The sequence below is a fragment of the Vidua macroura genome, chromosome 14 (genome assembly GCF_024509145.1).
Source record: "Vidua macroura isolate BioBank_ID:100142 chromosome 14, ASM2450914v1, whole genome shotgun sequence".
In the NCBI taxonomy this organism is placed as follows: Eukaryota; Metazoa; Chordata; class Aves; order Passeriformes; family Viduidae; genus Vidua; species Vidua macroura.
This window is the reverse complement of record NC_071584.1, coordinates 3452085-3479119: the sequence shown is the minus strand read 5'-3', so window position 1 is coordinate 3479119 and position 27035 is coordinate 3452085. Positions and strand designations below refer to the sequence as shown.

Below are 27035 nucleotides of genomic sequence, written 5' to 3'. Positions count from 1 at the left end.
TGGGTTTTGTTGTAAATGGAAAACAGTGCAAAATAGAAAGGCACTGCTGAGGCCTGTTGGTGAGCAGCACTTTTCCACCTCGGTAGAGTTAACCTGGGTCCATCGGTATAACCAGGGATCTCATCAACTCCCGGTGATTTTTGGATGTCCAATTCCCATTCCAGTTCCAACGGTGAGTATTCATTCAGCATTCCCAGTGCATGGTCCAGCAGGGCACAAGGAGCAGGAATGCACCACAGCCCTACTTGAACCACATGGCAGAGAGCGGGAACATTTTAATCCAGGATTTTTTCTGGAACTGTTTAGCGCATGGAAAACGTAACTTGCTTCAGGATTCTCTATAATTTTTGTGAGAATTAGTGCTGAAAATCAGCTTGCTCTAATTTTCCCTGTGATCCTGATGGAGTTAAGGGCTCTGGGAGAGGAGAGGGTGATGCTCCAAACAGGAGCTCCCAGGTGGAGCTGCAGCAGAGCCTCGGGCGCTGCATCTCCAGGCCTTGAAGTTCAGCATTCATCGAGGAGCTGCACAGCCAGGCCTGGGAGGTGCAAACCCCACTCGGACAGACCCGAATGTGTCCCCGGCTGTTCGGGAGCAGCGCTGCGCTGACAGCAGTGACACGGAGCGCCGTTCTGTGCTTCCCAGCGCCGCCTCGGCAATCCTGCGGGACTCCTCCCGGGGAGCTCCGAGCGGGAGGCGCCACAGCGGCCGTTCGGGCTCCTCTCCTTTCGGCAGCGCCTCAGCCGGGCGGCTCTGGGGCGAGGGCCGACAGCCCCAAATCGCTTCCCCGCAGAGCTCCGCGCGGCGGGGCCGCGCTCCCCTTACCGCGCATGCGCGCGCAGGGCTGGCGGGGCGGGTTTGGCGGGCGAGCGGCGCCGGGGCCCGCGGGGCTCTGAGGGCGGCGGTGGGGCCCGGCGGGGCCGTGAGCGCGGCTCCGCGGCTCTGTGCGGCCGGCGGCGCTAGGGCCCTGCGGGGAAGTCGGCCGGCATTAGGGCCCGGCGGGACACCGCGGGCGGCTCTAGGGCCCGGCGGCCCGGGGCGGGCGGCTCACGGGCCCTGCGCGCCCACGCCGGGGGTCTCGCCCCCCCTCCCGCCATAGAAGGAGCAATGGCGGCGCCGTAGCGCGGCCGCCGAACCCCCGCCCGAGCGCCGCGCCCGGGCCCGGCGGGAGCCGAGCGGGGCCGCCGCTCCTCCTCCTCCTCCCGCCGCCGCTCCCCGCAGCCCCGCGGCCGCCATGGCCACCGAGCTGGAGCCGCCGGCCGCCGGCGCCGTGTCGGGCGCGGCGCCGCTGGAGGCGGAGGAGGACGAGGAGCACTGGCTGTACGGGGGTAGGTACCGCCGGCCGCGGGGGCAGCGCGGGGCCCCGGCCGGCAGCGGGCCCGGCCCCGCCTCAGGGCCGCCCCCGACTGCGGGGCCGTGCGGGACCGGGGGCGGCCCCGCGGGGGGGAGGGAGGGAGGGACCGGCATCTCTCCCTGGGCCCCCTCAGAGGGACCGGCCTCTGCCCCCGGGCCCACAGAGGGACCCGCGTCCGCCCCCGGCCTCGCCTCAGGAGCGCTTGAGCGGCTCTTTCTGGGCGGGTGGCGGCGTGTTATTGTCCTTTTATCATTAACACTGCTGCTGGGAGGTCAACGAGATGCTTTGTTAAGAGTTTCAGTTCGCTAATCACCCAAATCTTGTGAACCGCTGGGCTAACGGGGCTGGGATGTGGCCAGTGTAAACCACAGGACTTTATTGAAACGTCTTTGTCCTCCAGATACGCTTTCCACATGAATGCTTTTATGTTTCTTCTTCCCCAGCACGTTAAATTTCTATGTAAAGACCTTGATAGGTGACTTTAGTTCCTATCTGATGGTTATCTCTGTTCTCTGAGATTTAGGATATATATTTTGAATTTGGTTTGGTGTGCGACATCACCTCTGCAGGTGTTTGTTGGGTTGGGTTGATTTTTAGTTGTTCCATTTCTAGTTGAACTTTGTTGAAAAGGAAGTGTTGGGGTTACAGTGCCTTGGCACCGCTGAGTATTTCTGTACCTGTGATGCCTTTTGTGATTGAATTTAGCTTTTTTTTCCCCTTTCACTTGAATAATTCCTTTGTTCTTACTGTTGTTTTTGCAGATGACACCACTGGTAAGCAAGAAGATGGACCAATTTCTGGGTGAGTCCCGAGGCTGTTGATTCATTATAACAACACGTGGTGTAAAGATTGAGCCTTGTTGAGCAGAGCCTCGTGAGTGCTTTGGAGCGGTGCTGTTGGCAGGAACAGCAGCCTGTCCTTTCCCCATCCCATGGGATCATCCCCAGCCACCCCTATGGGGGTGGCAGGCATTTATGGATGTAGAAGCTGAACTGGATGAGTGGACTGGTTTGATTTAGAACTAACTTTTAGCCCTTTTTTTTCTCTCAGTAATTTGTTTCAAACCAGATCTCTTTTCCAGTTTAATTCCCTGGAAAGAACGATGCCTTGAGGATTGGCATTGGTAAAACTGGCCAGTGCTTTAATTTGGGAAAGGTAAAAACCTTGAGCTTGGGTTAAAATCTTGAGCTGCTGAAACCAGCACATTGTGTGAGACCTCTCAAGTGCTGTGGGTAAGACTTGGAGATAAAACCAATCATCAGTTTGGCTTGCTGTGTGTGGAAGGGATTGTCTGTCCTGGCTTATATTTCCTCTATTTGTAGCTGTGTGTTTTGCACCAGCAGAGCTTGGTCTCAGCACTGGATTACCTGTTTGCCATTTTAAATGTAACATTTTTCAGAAGGCTTGGTTTTCACTGGGCTTGTGTGTGTTCAGCCCCTTCCAAAGTTCAGTTTAGTGTTTATTGTCATCGTAAGTTCAGTGTCTGGAATATTGAGGTTGTTACAGATACTGTCCTACTTCTGTGCTTAAGGAATATGAAAGCTTGTTCAAATAAACTAGAGGTAAAAACCATGGTAAATTGTTACCTTAAAACATCAAATGAGCTTTGTGAGGAGGAACAACTTCTAGACAGAAATTTACAGCTGCTTTACATAAATCTGCTGTTCCTTGTCACGTTCATCTGAATATAATTTTACTTTAAAAGCAGGACTAAAAATCTGAATTTCTAGCAACTGTCTCCAATAACTGCAAAGTGTAGGAAGAAAGAATATTAGTGGCCATGCTGGCTGTCCTTTTTTTTCCCTCTTTTTATTTTCCCCCCATATTTCTTTGTTGCACAATGAGAATCTACCTAAATTAAGAGCTGTGGGATGTTTTTAAGAAAAATGACTCTTTGTTTGCTCTGCTGTCAGCAGCTGCAGCTCCAGGGATGCACTGCTGGCTTGTCTGGAGTGTTTGTCCCCAGCCAGGAAGCAGAAATCTGCAGAGTTTGGGATGCAGCATCACTGATATTCCCAAGCCTAAGGGATGTGTTAGAGGCCAGCAGGATGCTGTGCTGTCAGCAGTGCCCAGGGTTATGTTGGCATTCTGGGGAGGTGAAATCTCTGCCATATTTTTCTGTGCCCAGATAATGCTGGTGACCTGTCAGCTGGTTCATTCCTAGGAAGCAGAGAGGTTAGGGAAAGGCTCCTGTTTCCCAAGTGTCTCTCTGAACTCCAGTTCATACATGTTAATGCACACCCACAGATGTGTCACTTCATGTGACTTAAAGCTGAAGGTAACACTTGTCACTTTTCCTGAATGCAGAATCTCAGAGTTTTAAGGAGATTCAGGGTGGAGGCCAATGCTGAGTTACTTGGATTGGGCAAAAAGTTACGGATCCATCAGAGAGATTTTCTCCAGTGGTCCATGCTTTGGTCCTCATGCCACAGCCTGTGTCTGCAGCATGGAAATACCTGGAGGCTGATTTTCCCTCTGACATCTTGGCTGCCTTTTATACCTGACTCTATGCAGGTGTCACATCAGGAATCTGGTACCCGTGGGACCTGTGCTTGGTCAGCTGTCCAACCTTCAGCCCTCTTTTTGATTTTGGCCTGATGAATTTATTTGTGTATGGGACTTCCCCAGAATGGGGCTTTGGTTATGCTCAGATTGTTTGTTCTTTGTTTTACACTCAGTAACAGCTGAATTGGCTTATTTTGCCTTTCTTGTGTGGGGTCTCATGTCACTCTGAAGTGACTTTAATGTGACCAGTGTTTGGTTTCTGTGAGATGTTGCCTGTTCATTTTTGAAAACAATCCCGTGGATGTTTGTTGTCCGACATGGGATTTTAAATTAATGGCAACAACTCCACAAAGCACTGGTGGAGAATTGGGTTTCTTTGGCCTGGGCTGTTCTGATTGTCTCTCTTAAAAAAAACTCGGAATTATTTGGAAGTTTTACTAAGCTTTACCTATGACATTAGAGACAGATGAGCTCTCTATTTGTCAGTTCTGTAATACTTGGCATGCTCTTTTCTAGTGTGTGTACATCAATTCCACTTTTTTGCTTGGCCAGTGCAATAAACAATGTTAACGTTTGTACGAACTCTTAAACTGGAGGTAAATCCAAACCTGACCATTGTTTCAGCAGGTCTAATTTGTAATGAGTGAGAAGAATGGGTGCATAATTTTTCCCATAACTTTTCCTTTTGGAATTTTAACTACTTACTGTAAACTATTCGTAGAAACACTAAAATCACTCTTTCTTTAACTTCTCTGGGACAGATGCCTTTGCTGTTGACTAAATGCATGTGTAATTATTATCATCCTTAAGGAGGAGGTGAAATTTTGCTTATTATGGTCTTATTCTTATCAGTTGTGATTGTGCCAAATCCGAGCTGAGCCAGCTGCCACTGAGCTGTTGAGTGCTGTCAGGTGCTCTCTGGATGTGTGAAACTGATTCTTCCCAGCAAAAGCCAAGCCAGGAGGATGGATTTTTTTGTCAGGTAGTTGAGCAAATGCCAGCAGAACAAATACACAAGAAGAATAAAGCATTGTGTGAAAGTCACCTGGGCAAAGGCTTTAGAACTGGTTGTAGGTGACCCTATAGGCTGGGCTTGTCCACTTTCTCTTCTGTGTCATGGACACTTTGTTTTCTCTGTCCCCTCCACCAGACACACAGAATCTGCTCACCCTCTGCAGGATGCTCCCCAGGAGAACCGGCCCGTCAACAACGAGGACAGAGAGATGTCCCAGCACGTACGTGTCCCACTGTCCACGGTACAGTGGGGATTTCTGTACTTCTCAGCACTCCTGAGGACAAGCAGGGAGTGTAAAGATCCTGGTACTGCCTAATACGTGATGTCTGCAGTGTTGGGATGTACTGCCAGCCATTCCCAAAGCTGAATCCAGGAACAGCCTTGTCAATCCTGCCTTGAGTGGTGGGGAGGGAACCCTGGTGCAGGCTCTGCTCATACCCTCTCAGGAGGCAGATCAGGGTCTCTGATGCTGCAGTCTGGTAGGAAAAGCAGAACACGATGTGTTCTAGCTCAATATTCAGTGTCACTTCTCAAGGACCTGTAAAACATGGGAAACACTGGGATAGAAAGCCCAAGATCCTGGGAATCAGTTTTGGTCAAGGCTCAGACCTCTGAAAATGCAATCTGGTGGCTCAGTGCTGAAAGAGGAGGAAGAGGGTTGCTTCTCCCCACCCTCCTCTTGTGATCTTCACATTCTCTGGACAGAGAGACATAATTCTGTCTCTCAGGATTTCTTGGAGAAGCACAGAGAGAAGAAGAGAAAACAGTCTTTATCTCTGCTCCTTTGTTTTCCCTGTGGAAATGTGGAATGTGGTGTGGAGATTGTTTACCTGAAGTGATTGCTGGATTGGATTCTGGTGAAGGTTGGTTGGGTTCAATGATCCAACTGTGTCTCAGACTCTCAGCAGAGAGTCATGGGTTTGTTAGGTAAGTAAGAATGTAGAATAGGATAGTATCTCTTTAAATAGTATATTAATGTAATATAGTATAGTTTTAATAAAGCTATCCTTCAGCCTTCTGATCTGGAGCCAGACATCAGCATTTCTTCCCTGAGCCAGGGTTTGCCACATTTTACTGTGTCCTCTGCTGGACTCTTTGATGGGTTTGTTTTCTGCCACTGTTCTGCCACATCAAGAGGGTTCATTCAGGGTTCTGACAGACCCACGTGCTGTGGAAAAGGACAGAGGGTGAGGGATGCCTTCCTCATGTAGGGTGAGGTGCTAATTCAGCTCGTGCTTCTCACAAAACTGCACTTGCTGGATATCTGGAAGATTTCTCTTTCTATTTCTTTACTTTTGTGCCCAGCACTGGGGTTGCACTGGAGCCAAATCTTTAAAGTGAAGTGACCTGGGGGCTGATTGTGCTAAATCAGCCAAACCAAACTCCTCAGCAGCTCCCTACCACAGAAGTTGTGGTGAGAGAATGTTTGCCTTGAGGTTCTTAGGTGAAGCCTGGTGAATGTATTTTGGTGGTTTTCATTTGTGGTTGTGTACTTTGACCATGGCCCTTGTGAAGGAGGTATGTCAGAAAAGCCCCAGCTCTCAAAAAGAGTGGGGCACAGGAACTGAGGGATGTGGTGAAATTCTTAGAACTGAACTAAACCTTCCCCAGGTTCACAAATATTACCCCAAATTTCATGTCGGGCCAAATCTTTAAAGGACGCAGGAGTTTCTCTGTGGGCAGCTGCCCGTTGTTGTTGAAGGCTGTTCAAGAAGCTTCCTGAGATTTGGCTGTGCTGGAGAATTCTGAGGTTGTGTGTATTGATGAGCTCCTGTGTGACTGTGCTGTTGCAGGCCCTTCCCAGTGGTGAGGATGATGAGGATGACAGTGACAGTGACAGCGATGACGATGATGTGAAGGTCACAATTGGCAACATCAAAACAGGAGCGCCGTCCTACATGTGGGTACTGCTGGGTGTGGGGGTTTGGGCCTGAGGGATCCCAGCATGTTGGGATGGAAAGGGATGAGCTGGGAGCTGCTCTGGCTCCTGGGAGCAGTGGCCAGAACCCCACAGTGGCTCGGGAGCTGATGGGCAGCTCTGCCCTGCACTTGCTTGTTGGAGAATCCATCTGTAAAATGGGAATGATAATCCGTGGGGCTGCTGCTAGAAAATTAACTTACTAATTCCTGGGCTCCCTGGGGCAGAATCAAAGGTGGGAAGTTCTGTTTAACTCATCTGTGAAAACTTCCAGAACCAAAATCTGTAAGATTTTGCTAGGCTAAGGATTTGCATAAGCTGTGAATTTACTAATTTCCAGCTGTCTGATTTTCTGTGGCTCAGAAATGGCAAGGCTGGATTTGAGAAGCAGGAAATTATACTTTCTACAACTCTGCCTAATGTGCATTGAATAAAAATAATGAGAGAGCATTTTGCTTGCTGCTAGCAGCCTTCCTCTTACACAAATCACTTACCTGTGCTTTGCTGCATATTCTAATTTTTCCACTTTATGGATAATTTCCTTCTCTTGTTGTAGAGGTGGTTTCACTCTGATGGATGACTCTGAATAGCAAACCCAGGTGAACTAAAGCATCTCCTGAAGGATGTCAGGGCTTGAATATATTTTGCATGAGACTATTTAGCCAAGTCATTTGTTCAAATGCCAACATAGTGATTCTTTTCCAATAGGGGAACTCCTATGAATCTAAACTTAAAAACGGGTAGAGGCTATGGAGCATCAGCTTCAGGTATTGCTGTTATTTTTATCCTTCACTTTTCCAGTATTTCACCTACCTGGCACTGACAGCTGCAGCAGCTGAAAATTTTGTTCTGTTTAAAAGAATACAAAATTAGTGTAAACCAGCAATAGGAAGTGCATTTCCTAAAAATTAGTGCTCCCAGCACAGTCTGAGAGGGCAGGATGCAATGGAGTGATTTAATTACCCATCACTAAGCAAGGTGATTATAATTCTATTTAAACTAGGAAAAAAATGTATTTATTGATACTTTTGTAATAAAACCCCAGAATATTTCTAAAATATATTGTTGCACTGGGGCTGAGCATTGCAGCTCTGGAGAAGGACTGAACTCAGTGTCCTGAGCTACTTGCAGTGTAAGATGCTAAAAGAAACAAACTCCGGCCTTGAGTAACAGCTGTGCTTATTTGGCTGCTGAAATTTTCCACACCATTCAGTTTAGTTTCTCCTGTAAATTAAGTCTTGGTTTCTGGCCTTCCACACATGTGAGACTGTCCTTTCATGGGCTTCATCTACTCCCTTCCACTAATTGCTGTATCTATATGAATTCTCTTCTGATTGAGAAAATAAGAACAAATTCCCCTTGTATGTTCTGTACCTGACAGATTTTTGCTAACTCCTGTTAGTCCACTAAAGACTGATCCTGAGAAAGTCTCTTGTAATGAGAAAATGTGTCTGTCTTGGGAGGGGAAAATAGATGCTTTGCCTGGAGAGAAAAATAATTTCATTTTATTTTCATTTGGAGTAAATTTCATGCATGTCCTAATGATTTACTCTGTCTGTAGTACCAATCTGGGTTGAATTTGCTTCCCTGCTGTTCAGCTGCAGGTGCTGCACACCCTGTTTGTTTATGGAGTGACTGGAGTCCTTTTTATTAAAAAGCTGATTGTGGTTACCTGCGTGCTGTAAACCCGGTGATTAATTCACTGCAGTGCTTTGTTTTTGCTGGAATAATTTGCTGAGCAAATGAGTGGATTAAAGACATTGCATTAAAAGTTTTAACAGTCCCTCTCTCCCCAAAGCCAAGTTGCAGCCCAAAGGTATTGACTTGGATGCCGCGGGGAATATAAATGGATTGCCTGTGATAGAAGTGGATTTGGATTCATTTGAAGACAAACCATGGAGGAAACCAGGTGAGGCCTCACAGTTCCTTGTGGTAAATATTTTCTCCAGTTCTAGTTGTGTCTCTTTATTTTCACATGTAATTTCTGTCCATTTATTGTTGCCAGGGAACAGGGAAGCTGGAACAATGTGTGTTCCTCAATCTCTGCTGCCTGGCTAGACAGTCAATGGCATTTACTGATTGAACAAGCCATGCTCTACGTAAAATTGGGTTGCATTTATTCTAGTAATTGAACTTCCCTAAAGGGAACAGCTATTTTTTTAAATGGTCTATTTTATTAATTCCCGAGAACATTGCACTGATACCAATCCAATAATGTTTGGCCTTAAAGGCAGCTGAGTGGGGTCAGGATTTGGGTGTTGATATTTGTTTTCCTCTTCCTGTGCAGGAGCTTGTTCTGTGTCCCCAGGCCAAGGCCAGAGTTGTCCCTGTGGTCCCTCCTCATTTGGGTCCTGGGGCTGCCCACACTTACTTGTATGAGGGAGGTTTCTCCTCTTACAGCTGTAGGATGCTACAAATCAGCTGCTTTTTTTCTTCTGATACAAAACTAATTGAAGGAACTAGACATCCAGATTTCTGCTGTGCTACTCTCATAAAATGTGCTCTGACGAAATGTCAACTGAAACAGTCCACTTGTCTTTTCTCAGCCATCATTATTCTCTCTGCCAGCCCCTGTATTTTATTTATCTTTCAGCAGTATTGCTGTGCTGAGTAAGTAGAGCTTTCCTGAGGTTGCCTGTGGTGTGGTCTGGATATCTCTTGCCCACATGAAGGGCACTCCAGTGCTGAAAGCTCCATGGGCATGTCCAGGTATCAAACGAGCACTGAAACGCCCTGCAGATAGTGCAGGCAGAATGGAACAGAAGCTTTTCTTCTGCAGGGATTTCTCCTTGATTGCGAAGTGAGACAGAGGGGAATGGGAAGAAAATGAGTTAGAAAGAATGCAGTGAAGTTCAAAGATAAAGCGTGGACATGGTTGGGGCCATGCTGACATCCCTGGACCAAAATAGAGCCAGCTGGCCCTAAAACAGTGTTGGAATGCGATAGAGGGAAGATTTCTGCAGAGCTGTGTGGTCTGTAAGTTTATTTTAGATAGCAAGTAGCTCATTACTCAACAACCTTTCAAGTTTATATCCTTTAGAGTTAATTGTTCAGCAGCTTGGTATGTCTTTGAGTGAGGGAGTGGAAGGAGAAATCCTGTGTGGAAGAACTGATAGAGGTCTGAAATAGAGGCTGATAAAATCAACAAATAAATGTTGCTGAGTCGGTGTGGATGCAGTTTGCATGTTTGGGTGGTACAGCAGAAAGAGTGGCCAGCCCAGGAGATAAACCTCACTGCTTAGACCTCATAGTTAAACCAAGCTCAGCTTGGGCAGAGTTTTGCTTCACTCTTGTAGCAGCTCTTTGTGTTGGAGTTGGTCTGTGTAGGAATATCTTTGCATGGGGGATGTTTGAGGGACACCTCAGTGGGGCAGGAGGTGCTTTGTAGTGCTGGGAGGTGGGAGGGGTGCTCCTGTAATTCCTGCAGCTGGGATTGCCCCTCTGCATCTCTGGTTTCTTGGCAAGAAGTTTGTGGTCACCTCTGTTATTCAGAGGTGCTCGTGCTGAATTAGCACATTGCACAGGAGACTGGCAGTGGGAGATAACACTCTGGGATGGCTAATTAGGGTTGTGACTGAACTATAATTACTTGGGTAGTCTGGGATGCATCAATAAAAACCTTCCACTTCAGCTGCATTTCACGAAATGAGTGAGCCCCAAAATCTCCTCTCAAAACAGCAAAGGCAGTGATGGTCAGGAGGGGAATGTGTGGGCTTAGTTCTGCCAGGAAAAAGGTTCCATGATTCCACCCCATTTTTGTGGTGAGGTCTGGAACTGTTGCTTCTGTGCTGTGCCCAGCACTCAACTCATGTGGACAATTGGAAGAAACCAGCCTGAAAAAATCAGGCTGGTGAATAAGCGATTGCAGGGAGCTCCCAATGGCCTGTGGAGGTGCTGCCCTGTGTGTCCCAGGGGGTCCCAGTGCTGAGCTGTGTGTCCCAGGGGGTCCCACTGCTCCTCAGGCCACGTTCCCCTCCCACCCAAGGTGCAGCCAGTGTCTCCTCTGTGGCACCCACAGCTTTCTCACAGGGAAAGGCAGAAGCTGGGTTCTTTGGAAAACTTTTGTTGCCTCAACCCTTTATATAAGCTGTTAAAGGACAGCTTGAGAGTGCAAGTGTGCAGAACCTCTGTGTTAACTCCTGCTCCCTCTGCCAGGTGCTGATCTTTCTGATTACTTTAATTATGGATTCAATGAAGAAACATGGAAAGCTTATTGTGAAAAGCAGCGGCGGCTTCAGCTGGGGCTGGACCCTGCTCCTCCCATCAGCACTGAGAACAAGATCACGGTGGGTGACGTGTGACTCCTGCTTCTGTCTCCGGGAAAACTGGGAGTGTGTTTATAGTCACAGAGATGAGGCTGTAAGAGCAGGAGATACCTCACTTCTAAACTGTTCTGTGTCCTTTCAGCAAGGAGAAATGCAAAAATGAATCTTTAAAGATTAAATCTCTGTTGAAAATCTTTTCTGTGTGTACAGCAGGAATTCACTAGAATGAATTTCCAGTTGATTTATAGGGGTGTTTGCTTGGAAAACCCTCTGGATGAGAGAAGTGCAGGGAGGGGAGCTGAGCCCCCAGGGTTGTTTTGCTTACTGCTGGAGCCTGCTGCAGTGCTGTGGCTGCCTTTTGTGTTTGCAGACTGCTTTGGCCATCAGCCTTGCAGGAGTCCATGATGGCCATCAGAACTTCAGCCAATTGTCAGTACTGCAAGTATTGCTCATTCCAGTTTTGACTTGGTGACTCCATGGAAAGTGATACGAGTTTAATAAACTCATAACAGGACTTCTGATGGGAGACAGTGCACAGCAGGCTGAGGCTGGAATGGCCATTAACTGACAGAAATGGCTGTGCCTTGACTGAAGAATAGGTTGCTATGATTGTTCCTTTTCTTTTGCTGAGGGTTAATCTCTGGTGCTCCATTCAATTGAAAGAAGGGCACAACACCCATGTGTTATCTGTTACCTTCCATAGGTTCAGCAGGGAAGAACAGGAAATGCTGAAAAAGAAGTGGAAAGCAACATCATCAAAACAGAGTTCAAAACAGACTTCTTGGCTCTGGTGGGAGGACGAATGAAGGCTGGACCTCCTCCCAACAGGTAAGAGAGGAGCATGTTTTTCATAGGGGCACCTGAGCACCACCTGGGCCGCTTCTGAGTCTCCTCAAGCCTCAAAGAGAAGCTTTTAAGCTTGGCAGGAAGCTGCTGTGGTCACTCATTCCAGTGTCACCTCCAGCAGTGCAACTCCTGCCTGTCCCTTCCCCCCTCCTTGGCACAGGGAGGGAATCCTGGATCCCAGGTGATGGGACACATCTCTGGGAGTGGAAGGAGCCAGGCAAACACCTCAGCTCTGAGGGCTTACACTGCTGACATTGCTTGTGCTTGCTTGGCTTATTCCTACTCCCACAATGTTAATCTTTGCCTCCTCAAGTGGAAGTGGATTACAAGTTTGGCAGAGGATAAGAGGAGCTGTTGGTTCCTGAGCCTGTGTGCGACGCTGCTGGATGTGTGGTAGAACAACTGAGTCATTCTGAGGGGCAGCCTCTGCTGGGGAAACCACTTGGCCCTTAGGAGATCGATGGGGTTTTATCAAAAGCTTCAGAAGAGCACACCAGACGAGCCAGAGCTTTGGGCTCAGGGTGTTTCTGTTGCTTCATTCACAAAACAGCTTTTGCACACCAGCCTTCAGAAAGCAGCCCTGCATCCCAATTTTACCCCTTACCTGGGAACCAACATTCTGCTTCAAGGATGAGCATTAAAGCTGTGCTCAGTCTGTTAGATTTGAGCATTTTGGGACCATTTCTGTTCCGGTGTGTAATCCCTGTTTTTACACCTGTTCCTGGTGGTTCTTTGGATAACATTCCTGGGTGTTCAGAGAGCCCAAACTCACCCCTGCTCAGAGGGAAACTGTTCAGAAATGCAAAAGGGCTTCTCTTTGGCTTCTCGTTGCCATTTGAGACATGTTTCCTTGGTGGGAAAGAAAGCATGAAAGAAATCTGCTGACAGCAGGGAAAATTGCTCCTTCTGGTGCTTCTGAGCCTAAAAAGATGCCTGTGCTTTGTACCAGGAAGCTGGGTGGGACCATTGATGTGATCGGGGGCCAGGCAGGCACAATCCGCAGGGTGGAAGGGAGACGCCGGGATAAACACGCCTCGGAGGAAAACCCCATCCAGGTAAAGTCTCTGCAAGGGGCTGCCTTGACAAATTGCTGATTTTATTGCACTTCTGGTGAACCCTGGGCAAATGTCTGTGTGTTCCTGACCTCCCAGTTCACACCTGCAGAGCAGCATTGACCCTGTTGAGGTGTGTGCATGGATCATTCCCTTCTGCAGGCTCAGTTAATTTCTGGGTTAAAAGCTTGCTCTTGCTAGGAGCCAGATTTGTCCTTTAAAGACCAGTCTTCCCTTTGGAATGCTAAGGCCTGAGTTCTTTCATCATCAGCCCTCCCAAAGTATTCCTAGGAGTGTGTAGCTGGGAATCTCTTTTGTGGATTATTCCCTTGCCTTCCACTGTGGGGTTGGAATCTTCAAATGTGCAGTGAAGGGTTTGTACCTGGGGCTGGTGTTTCTCTGTACTTTAAAGTAACATTTAGTCTCAAATCAGTTGGTGCAGCCCACACCTCAGACTGAGCCTGGGCCTGTGTTACTGGATCTTGTCCCTTCTAAGAAAAGAAAGCCTGGGTTTAAAGCTGGTCTCAGTTCTGGGTTTGCCTACCCAGTTTATGACCATAATGTTCTCGTTGGTTCCTAGGCAGGAAGCTGCAGGGTCTGAGGACCATCTGCCAAGTCCCCTTCTCTTAACCACCTTCTTCCTGCCAACTCTGCTAACTTGCCAGATAAACCTAAACATGGAACCTTTTCCTTCCTAGGCCAAATTCCTTGGGTTTTTTTCCATGGTTTTGTGGCCTATTTATTTTTTTAGTAGTCTGTTTTCCAGATTTTGCCAGCAAGAAGAGTTTGCTTAAGAGACAGAATTTGCTGGGAAAGGGTTGTTTGTTGTTCCTCCCCCTCACAAGCACTGCCAGCTGCACTTCAGGTCACTGTGGTGCCTCTGCATTTTGGTCACTCTTCAGGCACTCTTCAGTCCTGTTGTGGAGATGCTGCCAGCATTGTAAGGGCCCTGCTGCAGGAGCAAAGGGATTAAAACACTCTCTTCTCATTCCTGTGCCCCCTAAGGTCCTGGGAGACCATGGCAGCAAGCCCCAGCCTCCCCAGCAGCCCCAGCAGCCCTCCCAGCCCCAGCAGCCTCCTCAGCAGCAGCCGTTCGCTCCACCAGCGGGGCCTCCGCCTCCCCCGCTCGCTGGGCCTCCTCCTCCACACTTCCTGCACCCTCCTCCTCCAGTGACTTCTGTTCCACCTCCCCTGCATCCTCCAGGTATGTGTTTGCTCCATGGAACCCGAGTTGGGATGTCCCAGGCTTGGAGCAAATCAGAAGTTTAATGGTTCAGTGCCATGGGATGGGCGAGCACTCAGGGAACAAATCCTTACCCCTGGCCAGCCTTTGTTTAGTTTCCATCAGCCTATTTAATATTTGCCCTGAATACTTTAAAATGGCAGCTGGTCCTTGAAGAAAAACCTCTGGGCTTTATTTCCCCAAGGGAACCTTCCAGTGCTACTGATCCATTTGCTTTATTGATAAATGTCAAGAAGCAGGTTCCTGTTTCTCTGGAGGAAGCTGAGAACTGTTGCTTCTGGCTTAAATACACCAGGCCAAAGTTAGGGGGCCACACTCTGGGCTTTTTCTGGTCCTGGAGCAGCAGCCAGACTCTGCAGCAGCAGCAGGAACACTTCATACAGTGACTCCTGCCTGAGGAGGATTTGCTGCAGCACTCATGGGTTCTTTTCCCTAGTAAATTTTCCATGGTACCTTTTCCTGCTGCCTTAGATTAAAATGCTTGGCAAAATCGAGATGGACACACTGGAGTGGAACCTGCAGCAGGTTTTCCTCTCCAGCTCCCTCAGTTGTTCTGAAGACAAAATCAATTGTTCATGTGTTCACACTCAGAAAAGGAGTTCCCCAGAGTAATAGAACAGCAATATTTTGAATTATAAAGGTAAAAGTGATCATCATTTCGGAAAATTATATAATGTGTTGGGTAATTCCTGCTTAGTAGCACCAATTTTTCTCCTGTTCTGTTTGCTCCAGTATGTGAGATTTATTCAAAATTGTGCTTTGAGGTTTAGCTTGAGGTACAGAGAGTCCATGCAGTACAGAGAGGCCATGCTTTCCTTGTTGTCCTCACTTGTTTTCCCTGCTTATTTCCACAGGCCTGCCACCTCCAGGTCCAATTCCAGGTAGGTGTTACTTTGTTCTTAGTAACAGCAGCAATTTTGATCACACAGGTTCAGAGCATTTAGACTAAGTAACATGAAACTGCATGGCACCAGTTTAGAGCACAGCTAATTTAAGATTAATGAACTCAAACTGAGCATTGAACCTGAGCTGCTTATCTTCTATTCTGAAACAAATCTGTAGGTCAGAATAACTTGACTGCATGCTGATCAGAATGTAACAATGTGTCTGCATCCCAAGAACCACTTCTCCTCCATAGGGCTGTAAGAGTTAATTGCTACTCCTTGATGAATCTTACGTTCAGTATTTAGATGCTAAAATAGAAAGTAGTTTTTGCTTTGGTTTTTTTTTTCCCATATCCCTACAAAACTAACAGAGCTTTAGGGTGTGAATCTGGGGAGGAGATCCTCCCTGAAGGAAAATTATTCCATTGTAAACAGGGCCTTGTTTAGAGTAAAAAGATGCTTTAGTGGTTTTTAACTGTGAACAGCACTTGTGAAGCTGCAAGATCTTGGTCCTGATTTACCCTTCTGTGTCTAGGATTGTTCCCACCACCTCTGGCACCACCACCAGCTCTCCTCATCCCAACCTTGGATGGGTAAGACCACACTTGGGTAAGATCACACCATGGGAGCAGCTCCCCTGGAGGGAGAGAGGGAGGAGAACAGAACCAAAATCAGTGCTGGGGATGCCTGGTCTGGTCTTGAGTTGGGGTCGGGGAGAGCAGGGTCTGTCAGGAATCCTCTGTGCATTCACCTGGATTTGTCATATCCAAGGCACAGGAAGGAGCCAATAAAATCTAGGTAAAGCCTAGAGTAGTTCATGGCATGATTTGTTACTGTAGATGCTTTCTCTGAAGATGCTCCAGGTAGTTTGTGAGCAGTGGTGCTTTCTCAGAGTAAGCAGTGGGATTATGGCAGGTTTGGAAGCTGTGGCAAAACCTGTGAGCATTTCTGGTAGTGGGATTCCCATAAGAATGCTCCACAGACCTCCAGGAAAAACAGGGTGAAGCTGCAGCACAGCCAGAGCTGTGAGGGTCCCTGATGTCAGTAACTCACGCCCTTTTCTCTCCCAAAGGCAGCCAGCCAGCTACAACAACAGGCAGCCACCTCCCTTTGGCTACAACTCTGCAGGTGAGCCCCGGGCAGGACACATCCAACTGCTGCTCTCTCTCTTCCCTGGCTCTTGGCAGCCCGGGCTTTTCTGAGGCTGACACACACGATGTCTGCTCCAGCTCCAGGCTCTTGCTGTGTCCCAGACAGTCCCAGTCAGGAGCACACGCTGGGTGTGCTGCTCTGAGTGCTGTGCAGGTGTGGTGATGCAGTTCTGTGGCCCAGTGCTGAGGCCCAGGTCGCTGTTCAGGGCAGATCCCCAGCACAGAGAAGCTTCCCCAGTGCCTCAGCAGTGTGTTCTCCTGCCTGTTTGCACACAGCTATGCTTACCCTCACTCACACTCTCCCCACCCTTAGGGATTAGCACAACCATCCACAACTACTGAGCTTGAATACAGATTCCATTCCCTGGTGCAGCCCCAGTTCTCCCAGTCCGGTAGTGACCAGCAGTGGCTCCTCCTGGCTGTGCTGAGCAGTGGAAGCACAGGCAGCCCTGCGGTGCCTCCCTGCAGGACAGGGTTGGAGGAGTGGCCAGCCCTTCCCAAGGAGAGGAGCCTCCAGTGCTGCCAGATGTGGCACTGCTTTGGGATATGACCTTGCTGGTCCAGCTGGCCACCTCTGCCTGGGAAATGCTGGTGGCTCTGGGCTCCCCAGGTGACATCCTTCACTGGCAGCTGGTGCCCCTGGCCCTCCCCAAGTGCCACTCTAGAGCAGAAGGTACCTGGTGGGAGGTGGGACCTTGTACAGGTGACCAAGAGCCCAGGGCTGACAAAGACTGTGCAGTGCTGCCTGTAAATGCCTGCTCTTGGGCCTTCCTCAGGGAGAAGGAGTTCCCTGTTCTTAGCAAACTGCTGGAAACGAGGAGTAGGACAGCAGGGAGTTGGGCCATTGTCTCCTTGGATCCAGTGCTGCTGCCAGAGGGGATCTTTGGAAAGGGAGGGACACAGGGGGCGCTGGGCATGCTCTGGAAAGGGAGGGACACAGGGGGCGCTGGGCATGCTCTGGATGATGGAGCGTTCTGCTCTCTGGCTGCAGATTCAGGTTTCATCAGCTACCCCCCCATCTCCACGTCCCACACGCCCTGGGTGACCACGGTGGACAAGGGCACGAGCAGCTCCAGCAGCAGCCACTGGGAGTACTCGGGCTCCAGGCGGGACAGGGAGCGCGAGCGAGACCGGGACCGGGACAGGGAGCGAGACCGGGACCGGGACCGCACCCCGACCACCAGTGAATACAACAAGTGAGTGCTGCCCTGCTACTGCTCCCTGGGCAGCCCTGGGGCACCTCAGGGTGTCTGGCCAAGGGTTGGGTTAGAGAGGACACCAGCTGAATTCTCTGGAATGTCTAGGGAAGAGCTCCTTTGGATCAATTCTACAGCACAGACCAGGAGCTGTGTCACTGGCTGATTTCCTGTCTCTGGGTCTGGGATTTTTGTTTAAATCCAGCAGAACCAGTTCCTCTTGCTCTCCCACGAGGCCAGTCAATGAAATAGCCCCTCTGTGTTTACTCAGTGTTTCACAGCTCAGTGTGAAGCACTGGCTGCAGGAGGTGCTGCTTCTTGTCTTCTAAATGTCACTGTCAGATCAAAGGACAAACAGCCTGCTCTGCTCCACTGTCCTGTGGGGCTGGGAGTGCCATTCCCTGGGAGTCAGCCAGGAAATGGGAGCAGGACTGGAGAGACCACCTTGGTGGGAGCTGCTGTGGCCTCAGCTGACAGCAGCGCTGGGAGCACTTGGAGAAAAGCAGGAGGCTTGGAGCCTCCCTGTGTTCATCTAATGTGAAGGCTGGGCTGCAGAGACTTCCCAAACCCATCCCTTTGGTGTTCAGTCACCAGCAGTATCGGTGTTTTGCAGACTCCAGGCTCAGAAATGCCAATAATGATCCAAAACATGATCAGAATGTGCATTCCTGGCACAGGATACTTCCTGCTGGGGAGCTTCCCAGCCCAGGGAGGGAGCAAACGAGGCAGTGTGCTTCTAATATTTTTTTTTCCTCTTTATAAGCTCTTGGGCACTGTGGATGGGGGGGGGGAAAGAGAACAGAAGACAAACTTGGGCTAAAATTGGAAGATCTCAGACTCCCCCACTTCCTGGTCCATGCTGGAGCCAAGGCCTGTGATCAGCACTCCTGAGAACATTGCTGGCATTTCTGGGTGGTGTGGAGCACTCTGGTGCAGGTCAAAGCAGGGCAAGGGCTGTACAGTCCTTTGGAGCACTCCCAGCTGATTGATCCTGGACATTTATTTGTCCAGCCTGTTTCCAGGAGTGTCAGAACAATGTCTCTGATGTCCTCTCTCCCAAGTCTGAGTTTTGTTCACAGAGTTAACCCTTTGGGTTTTGGCTTTCAGAAGTTGACCAGGGGGATGTAGAGGGAAGTGTGGGATGTGTCTCAGTTTGGGGTACACTCTGCCCACCCCATGGGGATTGAATGTGGTGCTTTGAGCAGGTAGAGGGGTGCAGATGGAAAGCTGCGCTCACAGTTTGATGTTTTGAGCTTGTGGGGAAGAAAAGAGCCCCTTACACCAAAGGATGAGAGGCTGTCTGGGGTGTCAGTGCTGAGGGAAGCCCAGCAGCTGGGGGAGAGCGAGGAGAGGAGAGTGTGTGCGCTGTGCTCCTGTTGCAGGTGTTTCAGGAGCACCCTGGTCAGTAAGAGGTGCCAAATGTTGCCAGTGAGGGCGGTTGCAGCCCAGCCTAGTGGCTCAGGCCCGGGGATTGCCCTGTGCCCACGTGTCCCTTGTCCCTGCAGTGACGACGAGCGGTACCGCTACTACAGCCGCGAGCGCAGCTACGACTTCGAGCGCGATTACCGGCGCAGCCGCGACCGCAGCCGCGAGCGCGAGGAGCGGCACCGCGAGCGCCGCCACCGCGACAAGGACGACGGCAGCAAACACAAATCCTCCCGCAGGTCAGTGAGTGCTGGGTGGGCATTCTGTGCTCTCCAGGTGGAATGTCAGCCTGGCTCATCCCAGCTCCCTCTGTCCGAGAGCCGCGGGCAGGAGGAGCCCTCTGGGACAGGGAAAGGAGACCTCGGGCTTGAGTTCTGCTCAGTGGTGAAGGAGGGATTGAGCTGTGCTCAGCCTCCCAGCAGACCTGCCATCTTAACAAAAGCACACACAAAGGAGGTGCAAGGCCATGACAGAAGTGTCAGGTTTTGGTCCTGCTGCTCCTGCACACCAGGGCAGAGCTCACAGAATCAATTAGTCTGGAAAAGATCTGTAAGGTTGAGTCGAGGCTGTGACGCAACACCGCCTTGTCACCCAGACCATGGCACCAAGTGCCACATCCAGCCTTTCCTTAAACATCTCTAGGAACAGTGACTCCAATACCTCTGGGCAGCCCCTTCCAATGCCCAGTCACTCTGTGAGGAACTTCATTCTGCCTGTACTCAGAAATTGCTCCTTGAGCAGGAGGAGCAGAGCTCTTGCCCAGAGCCTGATAGTGAGGGAGGTGATGGTCTGCACCAGTGTGAAACTTCTGGGGCAGAGCAGCATGTCCTGAAATCACAGCTTTTCTGCAGCAAATGGATTTTCAATAGATGATCTCTCTGGAAGAGCAGTCCCCAGCAAAGCAGCAGCAGCCCTGCTCTCTGGGCTGAGGCAGGTTCTGTGCTCAGGTCCTGTGTCACTTCACATCCCATTAATGACCTGTTCTTGCTCTTTTTTCTTGATGTGTCAGCTTCCTCCTTTTAGGGCAAATTCCTGTCAGCTCTGTAGGTAATTATCCTTATTTTGAAGCTGGTATCAGAAAAACTCTTACATAGTGACTGGAGGAAAAAGGGTGTTTTTATCCCTAAGGAGATGAGTAAGTTTTCAAGGAAGGGCTGATTGCTAAAGGGTTGGAAGCAAAATGATAGGAAGAAAGACTAAGACCACAATAAAAATTGAATACAGAACAACTGGAAGCTGAGCTGGTATCAGACAAACAAGCCATTGCCTTTAGGGTTATTTCTCAGCTTCCTCTACTCTGAATTGAAACCTTGGAGTAGATACCTCACTGTAGGAATCCCAGCCCATGGTCCCCTCCAACCCAAACCATTCTGGTGTTCCCTGCTTGAGGCACACTGAGATTTGGGCCTGTTGGAGGCACCTGCAGATCAAAGGGTTTCATTTCCAGCTTCCTGCAAACTGAGCAGTCTGCAGGAAATCACTGACGCTGGTTTCAGTATTAAAGGATAGTCACATTGTCCCAGCATAAGCCACTGACACATCGGCCACAAGGTGGCCGAAGGTGTTTTGTGGAGAGGCATCAGCCTTTTATTTTTCCTTTTTTTTTTTTTTTTTGTCTTTAATGGCTTTGAAACCATTTATTAAACCAGTCAGAAAATTACTTGAAGACAGGAGCTTTTCAGCCAGGTTCAGCCAGTTTAGTGTCTGCTGCTAAACTGGAATTCCAGCTGTGCTAACAATTGGTCTGTACACCTGCTCATGGAGCTGTGCCTGCACAGTCACAGTTTATCCTGGGATAAACTTATGTGCTTGTTCTGTACTCTGGGCTGCGCTTTCACTCTGCCACCTTCACACCACAGTCAGCTCCTGAGTGCTCCCTTGGTTTGACCCTGTGAGAGAAACAGCAGAAAATCTCCTCGGGGGGGGGTGGGGGGGTGGGGGGAGCAAACCAGCGCTCCGCCCTTTTCCTGGTAGGAGGCAGAGCTGCTCCTGGGGCTGTGTTGGCTGCATGGAGCAGCTGGCAGGGCACAGGCTCAGGGCATGCATGTCCTGCTCAGGCCTCTTCTGCCTGGGATTGCTCCCACATCACAGAAATCCTGGGTAAACATCCCCAGTTATCCACCCACATCTGGAAAACTGGGTGAGATAAAGGAGTTCTAAAGCACGAAGCCAGTGAAGAGCCAGGTCAGGTGTGAGTCAGCAGAAGTAGAAACAGGATCTGCCTCCCATGGGGAACCCACATTTCTCTCACTCCACTCATCCCTTTGCTGCCTCTAGTCCAGGGATTTCCCCAGCACATTCAGAGGAGTGAAAGTTTCAAACACATCTCGGGTTTAGGACTCCTCCTCCTCCTCTCAGCCTTGATGCTGTGTCAGAATTGTTGGAGCTCGCTCGGGAGTGGAAGAACAGCAAGGTGCTGCCTGCGGACACTGCCAGGAGTGGCTGTGCAGTGTGGCAGTGTGTGAGTGTGACAGTGGCAGTGTGGCAGTGCTGATGCGTCCCAAAAATCCCCACCATGCCCTCAGCACTGCTGATGTGGCTCCCTCATGTGGGGATCAAAGTCCCTGTGCCCATCACTGGGTCCCTGCTGTGGCAGGGCTGTGTCTGATGTCACTTTCCCTCTGTTCCCGCTCAGGAAGCAGCACGAGAGCGAGGAGGGCGAGAGCCACCGGCGCCACAAGCACAAAAAGAACAAGCGGAGCAAGGAGGAGAAGGAGGCCAGCGAGGACGGTGCCCAGGAGGGCGAGGAGCAGGACACCAAGGAGTGAGCCAGCCCCCCATCAGCTCTCGGCAGGAGCTCTCTCCTGTGGAACCAGCATGGAATTGGTGATGTTTTGGCTGGGGGGTGATTTTTTTTTATTATTATTTTTTACTTTTTTCCAAGGGAAGAGGCTGACTGGGCGAGCCGTGGCACAGCCAGCAGTGCTTCAGGAGCTGAGGCTGCACGTGCCCTTAAACTTCCTTTTTTTGTTTGTTTTTGATACAAGACAATACAGCAGTACTAGTTACAAAGCACTGAGCTACTCTACTCATCCACATCCCTAGGGAGAACTTTGGTGTATCAGATCCTATGGTTTCTGATGGAAGATGGCTTCAGCTGAAACTAACGCAATTAGGTCATAGTTCTTGGTTCTTTTTGTCATCATCATTCCTTTTTGAGAACTAGGACAGTAACTGCAACTTGAAATTTATTGTCCAAAGAACAGCGTGACTTAGATCCCAGGAGCCAGCTTAGAGTCTGGTGTCCAGTAGCGAAATCTCATCCCCAAATAAATTTCTTTATAGCTACAAAAACAGCTTCTGATTTCTCCATGGCCAGCTGGGCATGTCAGGAGGAGCTGCAGGATCTGCTTCAGGTGGGCACAGAGGCCTGCCTGGATGTGACAGCTTCCAGAAGCTGCTGAAGGTGTTCACACAGCGTGTGCAGAGACTCCAAAACTGGTTTTTTTTATCCATTGCAAAGGTAGTTCCGTCATGTTACACCCCTGCGTGGGGAATCAGTGAAGATCCATAGCAAGAGCATGAATTTCTCTTTAATTCCTTTTCACTTAACTATTTTATTTCCTTTTTTTACTAAGAGTTGACTGAATAACCTAGAGTGCAGTAGAGAACACCAAGTCCCAGTTAGCAGTTTGCCCTCGTGGGACTGGCATTTCTATTTGGGTATCACCAACACTCCTGTCCAATGCATTCCTTTCCCTTAGATCCCAAAATAAATTTAGTCAAATTTCAAAATTTCTTTGGATTTAGTATTGGTTGGGGAAGGGGCAACAGAGATGTTTCTGGGTGGGAAGAACAGGGGAAACAATTTTGAGGGGTTTTCATTTATCTGCTCATTAGGATCCTGCCCTTCTGTTCATGTGCATCCACAAATGTCTCATTTTCCTTTGACTTGTTATTTAAAACTGTCTGAAATATTTGTCCTAAAATAATACGGTTCTGAAACATTCTGTATTTTTTGGTATTGTAATCTTGGAAGTCTTGAGTGTGCTGGGAAGTGTCCACCCTGTGCCAGGAGAGCCCTTTGGTTTGGGTTCAGCATTGTGACAGTGCAGTGATGATTTGTAACTGCAGAGCCCAGGGGAGGAGGAGGAGAACTGGGACTTCTGCTGGGTTTTGGTTTTCATGGAGTTTTTTAATGTGCTTGAGCTCCTGGGAAATGTGTGTGCACTGAGCCAGGGTTAGCTGGGATCAGGCTGCAGGCTGTTCCTGCCTCTGCAGCCACGGTGGAGCCCAGATTTAGGACTATCACTCACTGCCCCCTGGGCAGCTCTGCAAGCTGCAGCACTCCCAGCTCCTGGCACTGGGTGTGCAGGGAACAAGGGAATCCTCCTGGCAGCTTCTGCTCAGGGCAGGGCTTCAGCTGGGAGTGCCCAAAAGCTTTTAGGAGAATGGGATGAACTTGAGGAGAAATCCAAACCAGGATTCAGGAGTGCTTGCTCCATGCTCCCTGGCACCGTACATCACAGAGGTGCCGCCCTCCCTTGCAGAGCCCAGGCTTGGCCAGGGCAGTGCCAGGGAAGAGGGGCCCAAAGCCTTGCCCAGCCTCCCTCGGGAGCCTGCATTTGGTGAGGATGAGACGTGCTGGCTTTTCCAGCACAAGAGCTCTGGCCTTACTGGGGCAGCCAGTGGCAGAGGAGGCCTGGCAGTGCCCCCAGCCCCCTCTGAGCTGCCTTTCCCTGCCTGAATCAGGAACAGTGCTCCACTGGAGTGCTGCACCCAGGTGAGTGGGGGCTGGCCCCAAACCAGGACATTTCTCCCACCTTTGCACGCTCAGGTGGCCCTGGTGCCTCTGCAGGGGTGGCCAGGGCTGTTCCACACCCACTCCCTGACCTGCACAGTTAATGGTGATCACATCCAGGCTGCATCCCTGCACCCTGGGTGGTGCTGTGGGACTGGGAATAGGGAATCCAGCATGGATTCAGTCAGGGCTGCACCTCCTCCTGTGTTATTTGAATGAGCTGGACCCAGGTCACAGAATATTCACAAATGGGGGCAGGCTTTTGGGGCCAGGAGCAGCTGTGAATTTGAGGTAAGTAGTTTTAAATTGATTTCTTCTCATTAAATAGAGGTAAAATGTTTGCCTTTACTATCAAGGGAATGTAAAGGTGGGGTGTTGGAAATAATCTGTTCTTGGCATCAGGAAGCTGCTCCAGGTTTACTGGTGTTGGGATGTGGGGTTTACTGTTGTTGAGGGATTTTTCCAGCCACAGTGTATTTCAGGATAGTCCAGCTCCTTTCCTGGGAGAAGCAAAGACTGTTTCCTGCCACAGGGTCACATTTTGGAGCAGTCTTGCTGAGGTGACCTGTTCTGGGGGCATTAGCTGCTACATGGAAAGAAAGGCTAAAAACCACACCTCTAATGCTTATTTTTCAGCAATATGACAATAATTTATAAAGGCATCAAAACAAATTCAACATCTATTAACAAGCTGATTTGGGAACAAAATTTAAATTATGAGGACATTTTGGTGAAGTTGAAGGCACCTTGAAAGGAGATGGAGTAAAAATGGTTCTGCAGCCTCCTCCTCCCTCCACTGCCAGCCCAGCAGCTGCACAGCTCTTCCCTCCTGCCCTCTCCCCACCTTTGGGGCAGGCAGTGAGAATCACCCTCCTCTGTCCACATCAATATTTACTGTTCCAGGCACAGATATTCTGCACATTGATTGGAAAGAGATAAAAAATTGCTTCATGTTTTTGTGTCCCAGCGAGGTCAATGATGAGTTTTCTTTGTGGATTATTTTGCGCTCAGCATTGCCCAGTAGAACAGGAAAGCAGCCCTGGAGCCCAGGTAGCCCCAGCTGTGCTGTCAGAGTCCCCAGAGGTGTTCCTCAGCCCAGCCAAGGCTGCTGGGAGGATGGAGCTGAGGTTCCTGCTGTGTCCTGGGCTCTGGGACAGGCCCTGCCCACAGCTCCCAGCACAGGAGGTGAAGTCACTGTGTGTAAACAATGCCTGAGGACAGCAAATGACAAATTGCCAGTCCAGGAAAAGTTTCAGCCAGGCCTGGGCTCCTTCCTGCAGGGTTGCTACAAGGAATTAAAACATTCATTTCAGGCAGCATTTGGACAGGGGACAGACTCCTTGGACTCTTACAAAGCTGGTCCTGCAAAAGGTGCAGCAGAGGCAGCACAGGAGGAAAGATCTCTCAGTGAAACCTGGTTTGAGAAAAACCCATCATTTCTACTGCTGTTGCTGCTAAAAAAGGGAATTGCTTCAGGTGGAGTTTGCAAGTCGGAACTTTCACAGTGTCAGAGGTCAAACCACCCTGCCTGCACTTCAGTTCTTTAATTGTAAATTTTAACTGCACAGTGGGTTTGAACTGAAGCCAGGCTGGGCACAGTCTCCTTCTGGAGGTGACTTTTCCTGTAGCCAAGGTTCCTCTGAGCTTCCCCTCATCCCATAAGTTGATATTTTGCTTCAGCTGCAAGAGGGACGTGGACAGAACTGCAGGAGAAATCTCTGCTTCTGCCCCTGCCTGAACTCTGCCCTTCATCACTGGAAACATAAAAATAAGACAGGCATCAGGCTGGGCCAGGGGTGTCTGATACCAGCCCATTCCCTTCCTCACCTTCCTTCTGGGGAAAAAGCTGCTTTTATCAATCCTAAAAACAGGGAAACTTGTGTGCAGTTAAGTGAACCTTACCCTTGACCTTTGGTAAAGTCACATTTTGCAACGTCATATTTCAATGAAACCCCTCTTGCTGATACCTTTGAGAGTGGTTCTTTGAGCTGTTGAAATTGTCCCTTTGCAATAAATCAGTGGAGTTGGCAGGATCCTAAACTGGTATTTGTGCCAGGACCCTCATACAGGTAACAGCTCCACCAGGCTGCCCCAGCAGCTCTGAGTTACCATGGGGTTTTCATGTTTTAACACAGCCCTTGGGTTACTGACACCTGAAAATGAGGACTGGGAAATCCTGGTAGACAGAAGTGCCTAAATTGGGTCCCCATCCTTACAGATTTGGTAGCTGCTTCTAAAAGCCTCTCTTTTAACCTGTTCAAATACTCAATGGAAAGCAGAGCCCTAAGATCAAGGCAAGCCTCAGCAGCCTCCAGGGCAGGTTGTGGAGAAACACTGGGAAAAGCTTTCTGTGCACCACCAATCCTAAGGAGCTTTAATGAGCCTGGGAAGCTCCAACAGCTGTTGGATTAACCCTTACTTTGAATTCAACATCCAGATTTGTTGGTAAAATGTTTTCCATAAAAAGGAAGCAAGGAGTCTTCCATGGCAATGCACCAGGAGCAGGAGTGCAGTCCCTGTTTCCCTGCCAGGTGTGGCCTGGGTGGTGCCCAGATGCTGATGGGTACCTGGAAGTGTTGGGGGATTGCTGGAGCTGTCACACCAGGCTCCCTGGCCAGGACACCACGGTCAGGGTGACTTTGTTCCTCTGCTCCTTCAGCATTGGGATTAATTCCGAGTTGCTCATTCCTGTTGCTGGCACTCCATTCACTGCCACGATTTCATCTCCACACCTGCCCAAAGAAAGGATCTGGTCAGGACTGAGTTCATTATTAACCCTCAGGTCACCCTGAGCCAAACCATCAACTCCTCCTTGAAAGAACTTTTTCCCGTAAGAGAGGAAGGGAAAAGCAGAACACTGCTGGTGCTTGGGTGGCAGCAGTAGGCTCAGGCAGCAGGGGAGGAGTTGTGCTGGTGAAACATTGATGGCCCAGGTCAGTCCTGCAGCTCCAGGCACTGAGCTGCACTGCCACCATCAGAGCTGTGGGAGGGACCTGCCCCTCTCTGGCACACCCAGCCCCTTCTGAGGGGTGCAAGGGGCTGAGCCCCCACAGCCCTGTCCCAGCACTCCCCTGCAGCTCTGGGAGCAGAGCCCAGCTCCCTGCACCCTGCTGTGTCCCCTCCCTCTGTCTGTGGCAGCCCCTGGTGCCCAGGAGCCAGCTCAGCACCCCAGAGATGCCTGTGGGGTCCTGCAGCCCCACCCTGCTCCTCTCATTGGGATCTCTCACCAAGAACCACCTCAGCAAAGCTGGAGTTGAAGTTCCTGCACAGGAGGGCTTTTGTTGCTGGTGTTGGGATACTTTTCCTAATCCAAGAAGTTTTATAGTCTGGAACCTCCAAGATTCATCTCAAACATTCCCTTTCTACTTTTACCTAATTACTCAGTTAAACCCTTCACAGTTAGGTTTTAAAGGGCTGCAAATTCATTTTCCTTGCACCTTTA

The 27035-nt window shown here is 49.7% G+C and overlaps 2 protein-coding genes across 6 annotated transcripts in view; one reads left to right on the top strand and one right to left on the bottom strand.

Moving 5' to 3' along the window:
- The first annotated feature begins 904 nt into the window (after positions 1–904).
- LOC128814533 (pre-mRNA 3'-end-processing factor FIP1-like) lies at positions 905–22806 on the top strand. 3 transcript variants are annotated; one of them, XM_053990462.1, is made up of 17 exons: positions 1289–1326; positions 2114–2153; positions 4710–4839; positions 5008–5113; positions 6666–6772; positions 7499–7557; positions 8589–8699; positions 10946–11076; positions 11759–11883; positions 12851–12956; positions 13959–14157; positions 15051–15077; positions 15616–15673; positions 16153–16208; positions 17223–17427; positions 18933–19091; positions 21488–22806. In XM_053990462.1, exons 3-17 carry the CDS (start codon positions 4823–4825, stop codon positions 21618–21620), a joined length of 1599 nt encoding a protein of 532 aa, XP_053846437.1. In that variant the 5' UTR covers positions 1289–1326; positions 2114–2153; positions 4710–4822; the 3' UTR covers positions 21621–22806. The 3 variants fall into 3 exon arrangements, with proteins under 3 accessions (XP_053846436.1, XP_053846435.1, XP_053846437.1); XM_053990461.1 differs by lacking the exon at positions 4710–4839 and having other exon boundaries at positions 905–1326; positions 5008–5092; XM_053990460.1 differs by lacking the exon at positions 4710–4839 and having other exon boundaries at positions 905–1326.
- A 1418-nt stretch (positions 22807–24224) lies between these two features.
- Positions 24225–27035, bottom strand: part of LOC128814544 (ligand of Numb protein X 2-like) — a 28987-nt gene continuing 26176 nt past the window's right edge. Inside the window, exons 10-11 of one of the 3 annotated variants that reach the window (XM_053990474.1) lie at positions 26161–26325; positions 24225–25347 (exon numbers count right to left, since the gene is read on the bottom strand). In XM_053990474.1, the coding sequence (XP_053846449.1) occupies positions 26190–26325 (136 nt within the window). In that variant the 3' untranslated portion in view covers positions 24225–25347; positions 26161–26189. Of the gene's footprint in view, positions 26326–27035 lie in introns of all 3 variants that reach the window. The other 2 variants (XM_053990475.1, XM_053990476.1) reach the window with 2 other exon arrangements.

Bases quoted from the DNA above. Each gene is read 5' to 3' on its own strand.
- LOC128814533 (XM_053990460.1), top strand. From the start codon at position 1,233: ATGGCCACCGAGCTGGAGCCGCCGGCCGCCGGCGCCGTGTCGGGCGCG. The intron at 2,154-5,007 runs GTGAGTCCCGAG...CCCCTCCACCAG, and splicing joins GAAGATGGACCAATTTCTGG to ACACACAGAATCTGCTCACC. The intron at 19,092-21,487 runs GTCAGTGAGTGC...GTTCCCGCTCAG, and splicing joins AAACACAAATCCTCCCGCAG to GAAGCAGCACGAGAGCGAGG.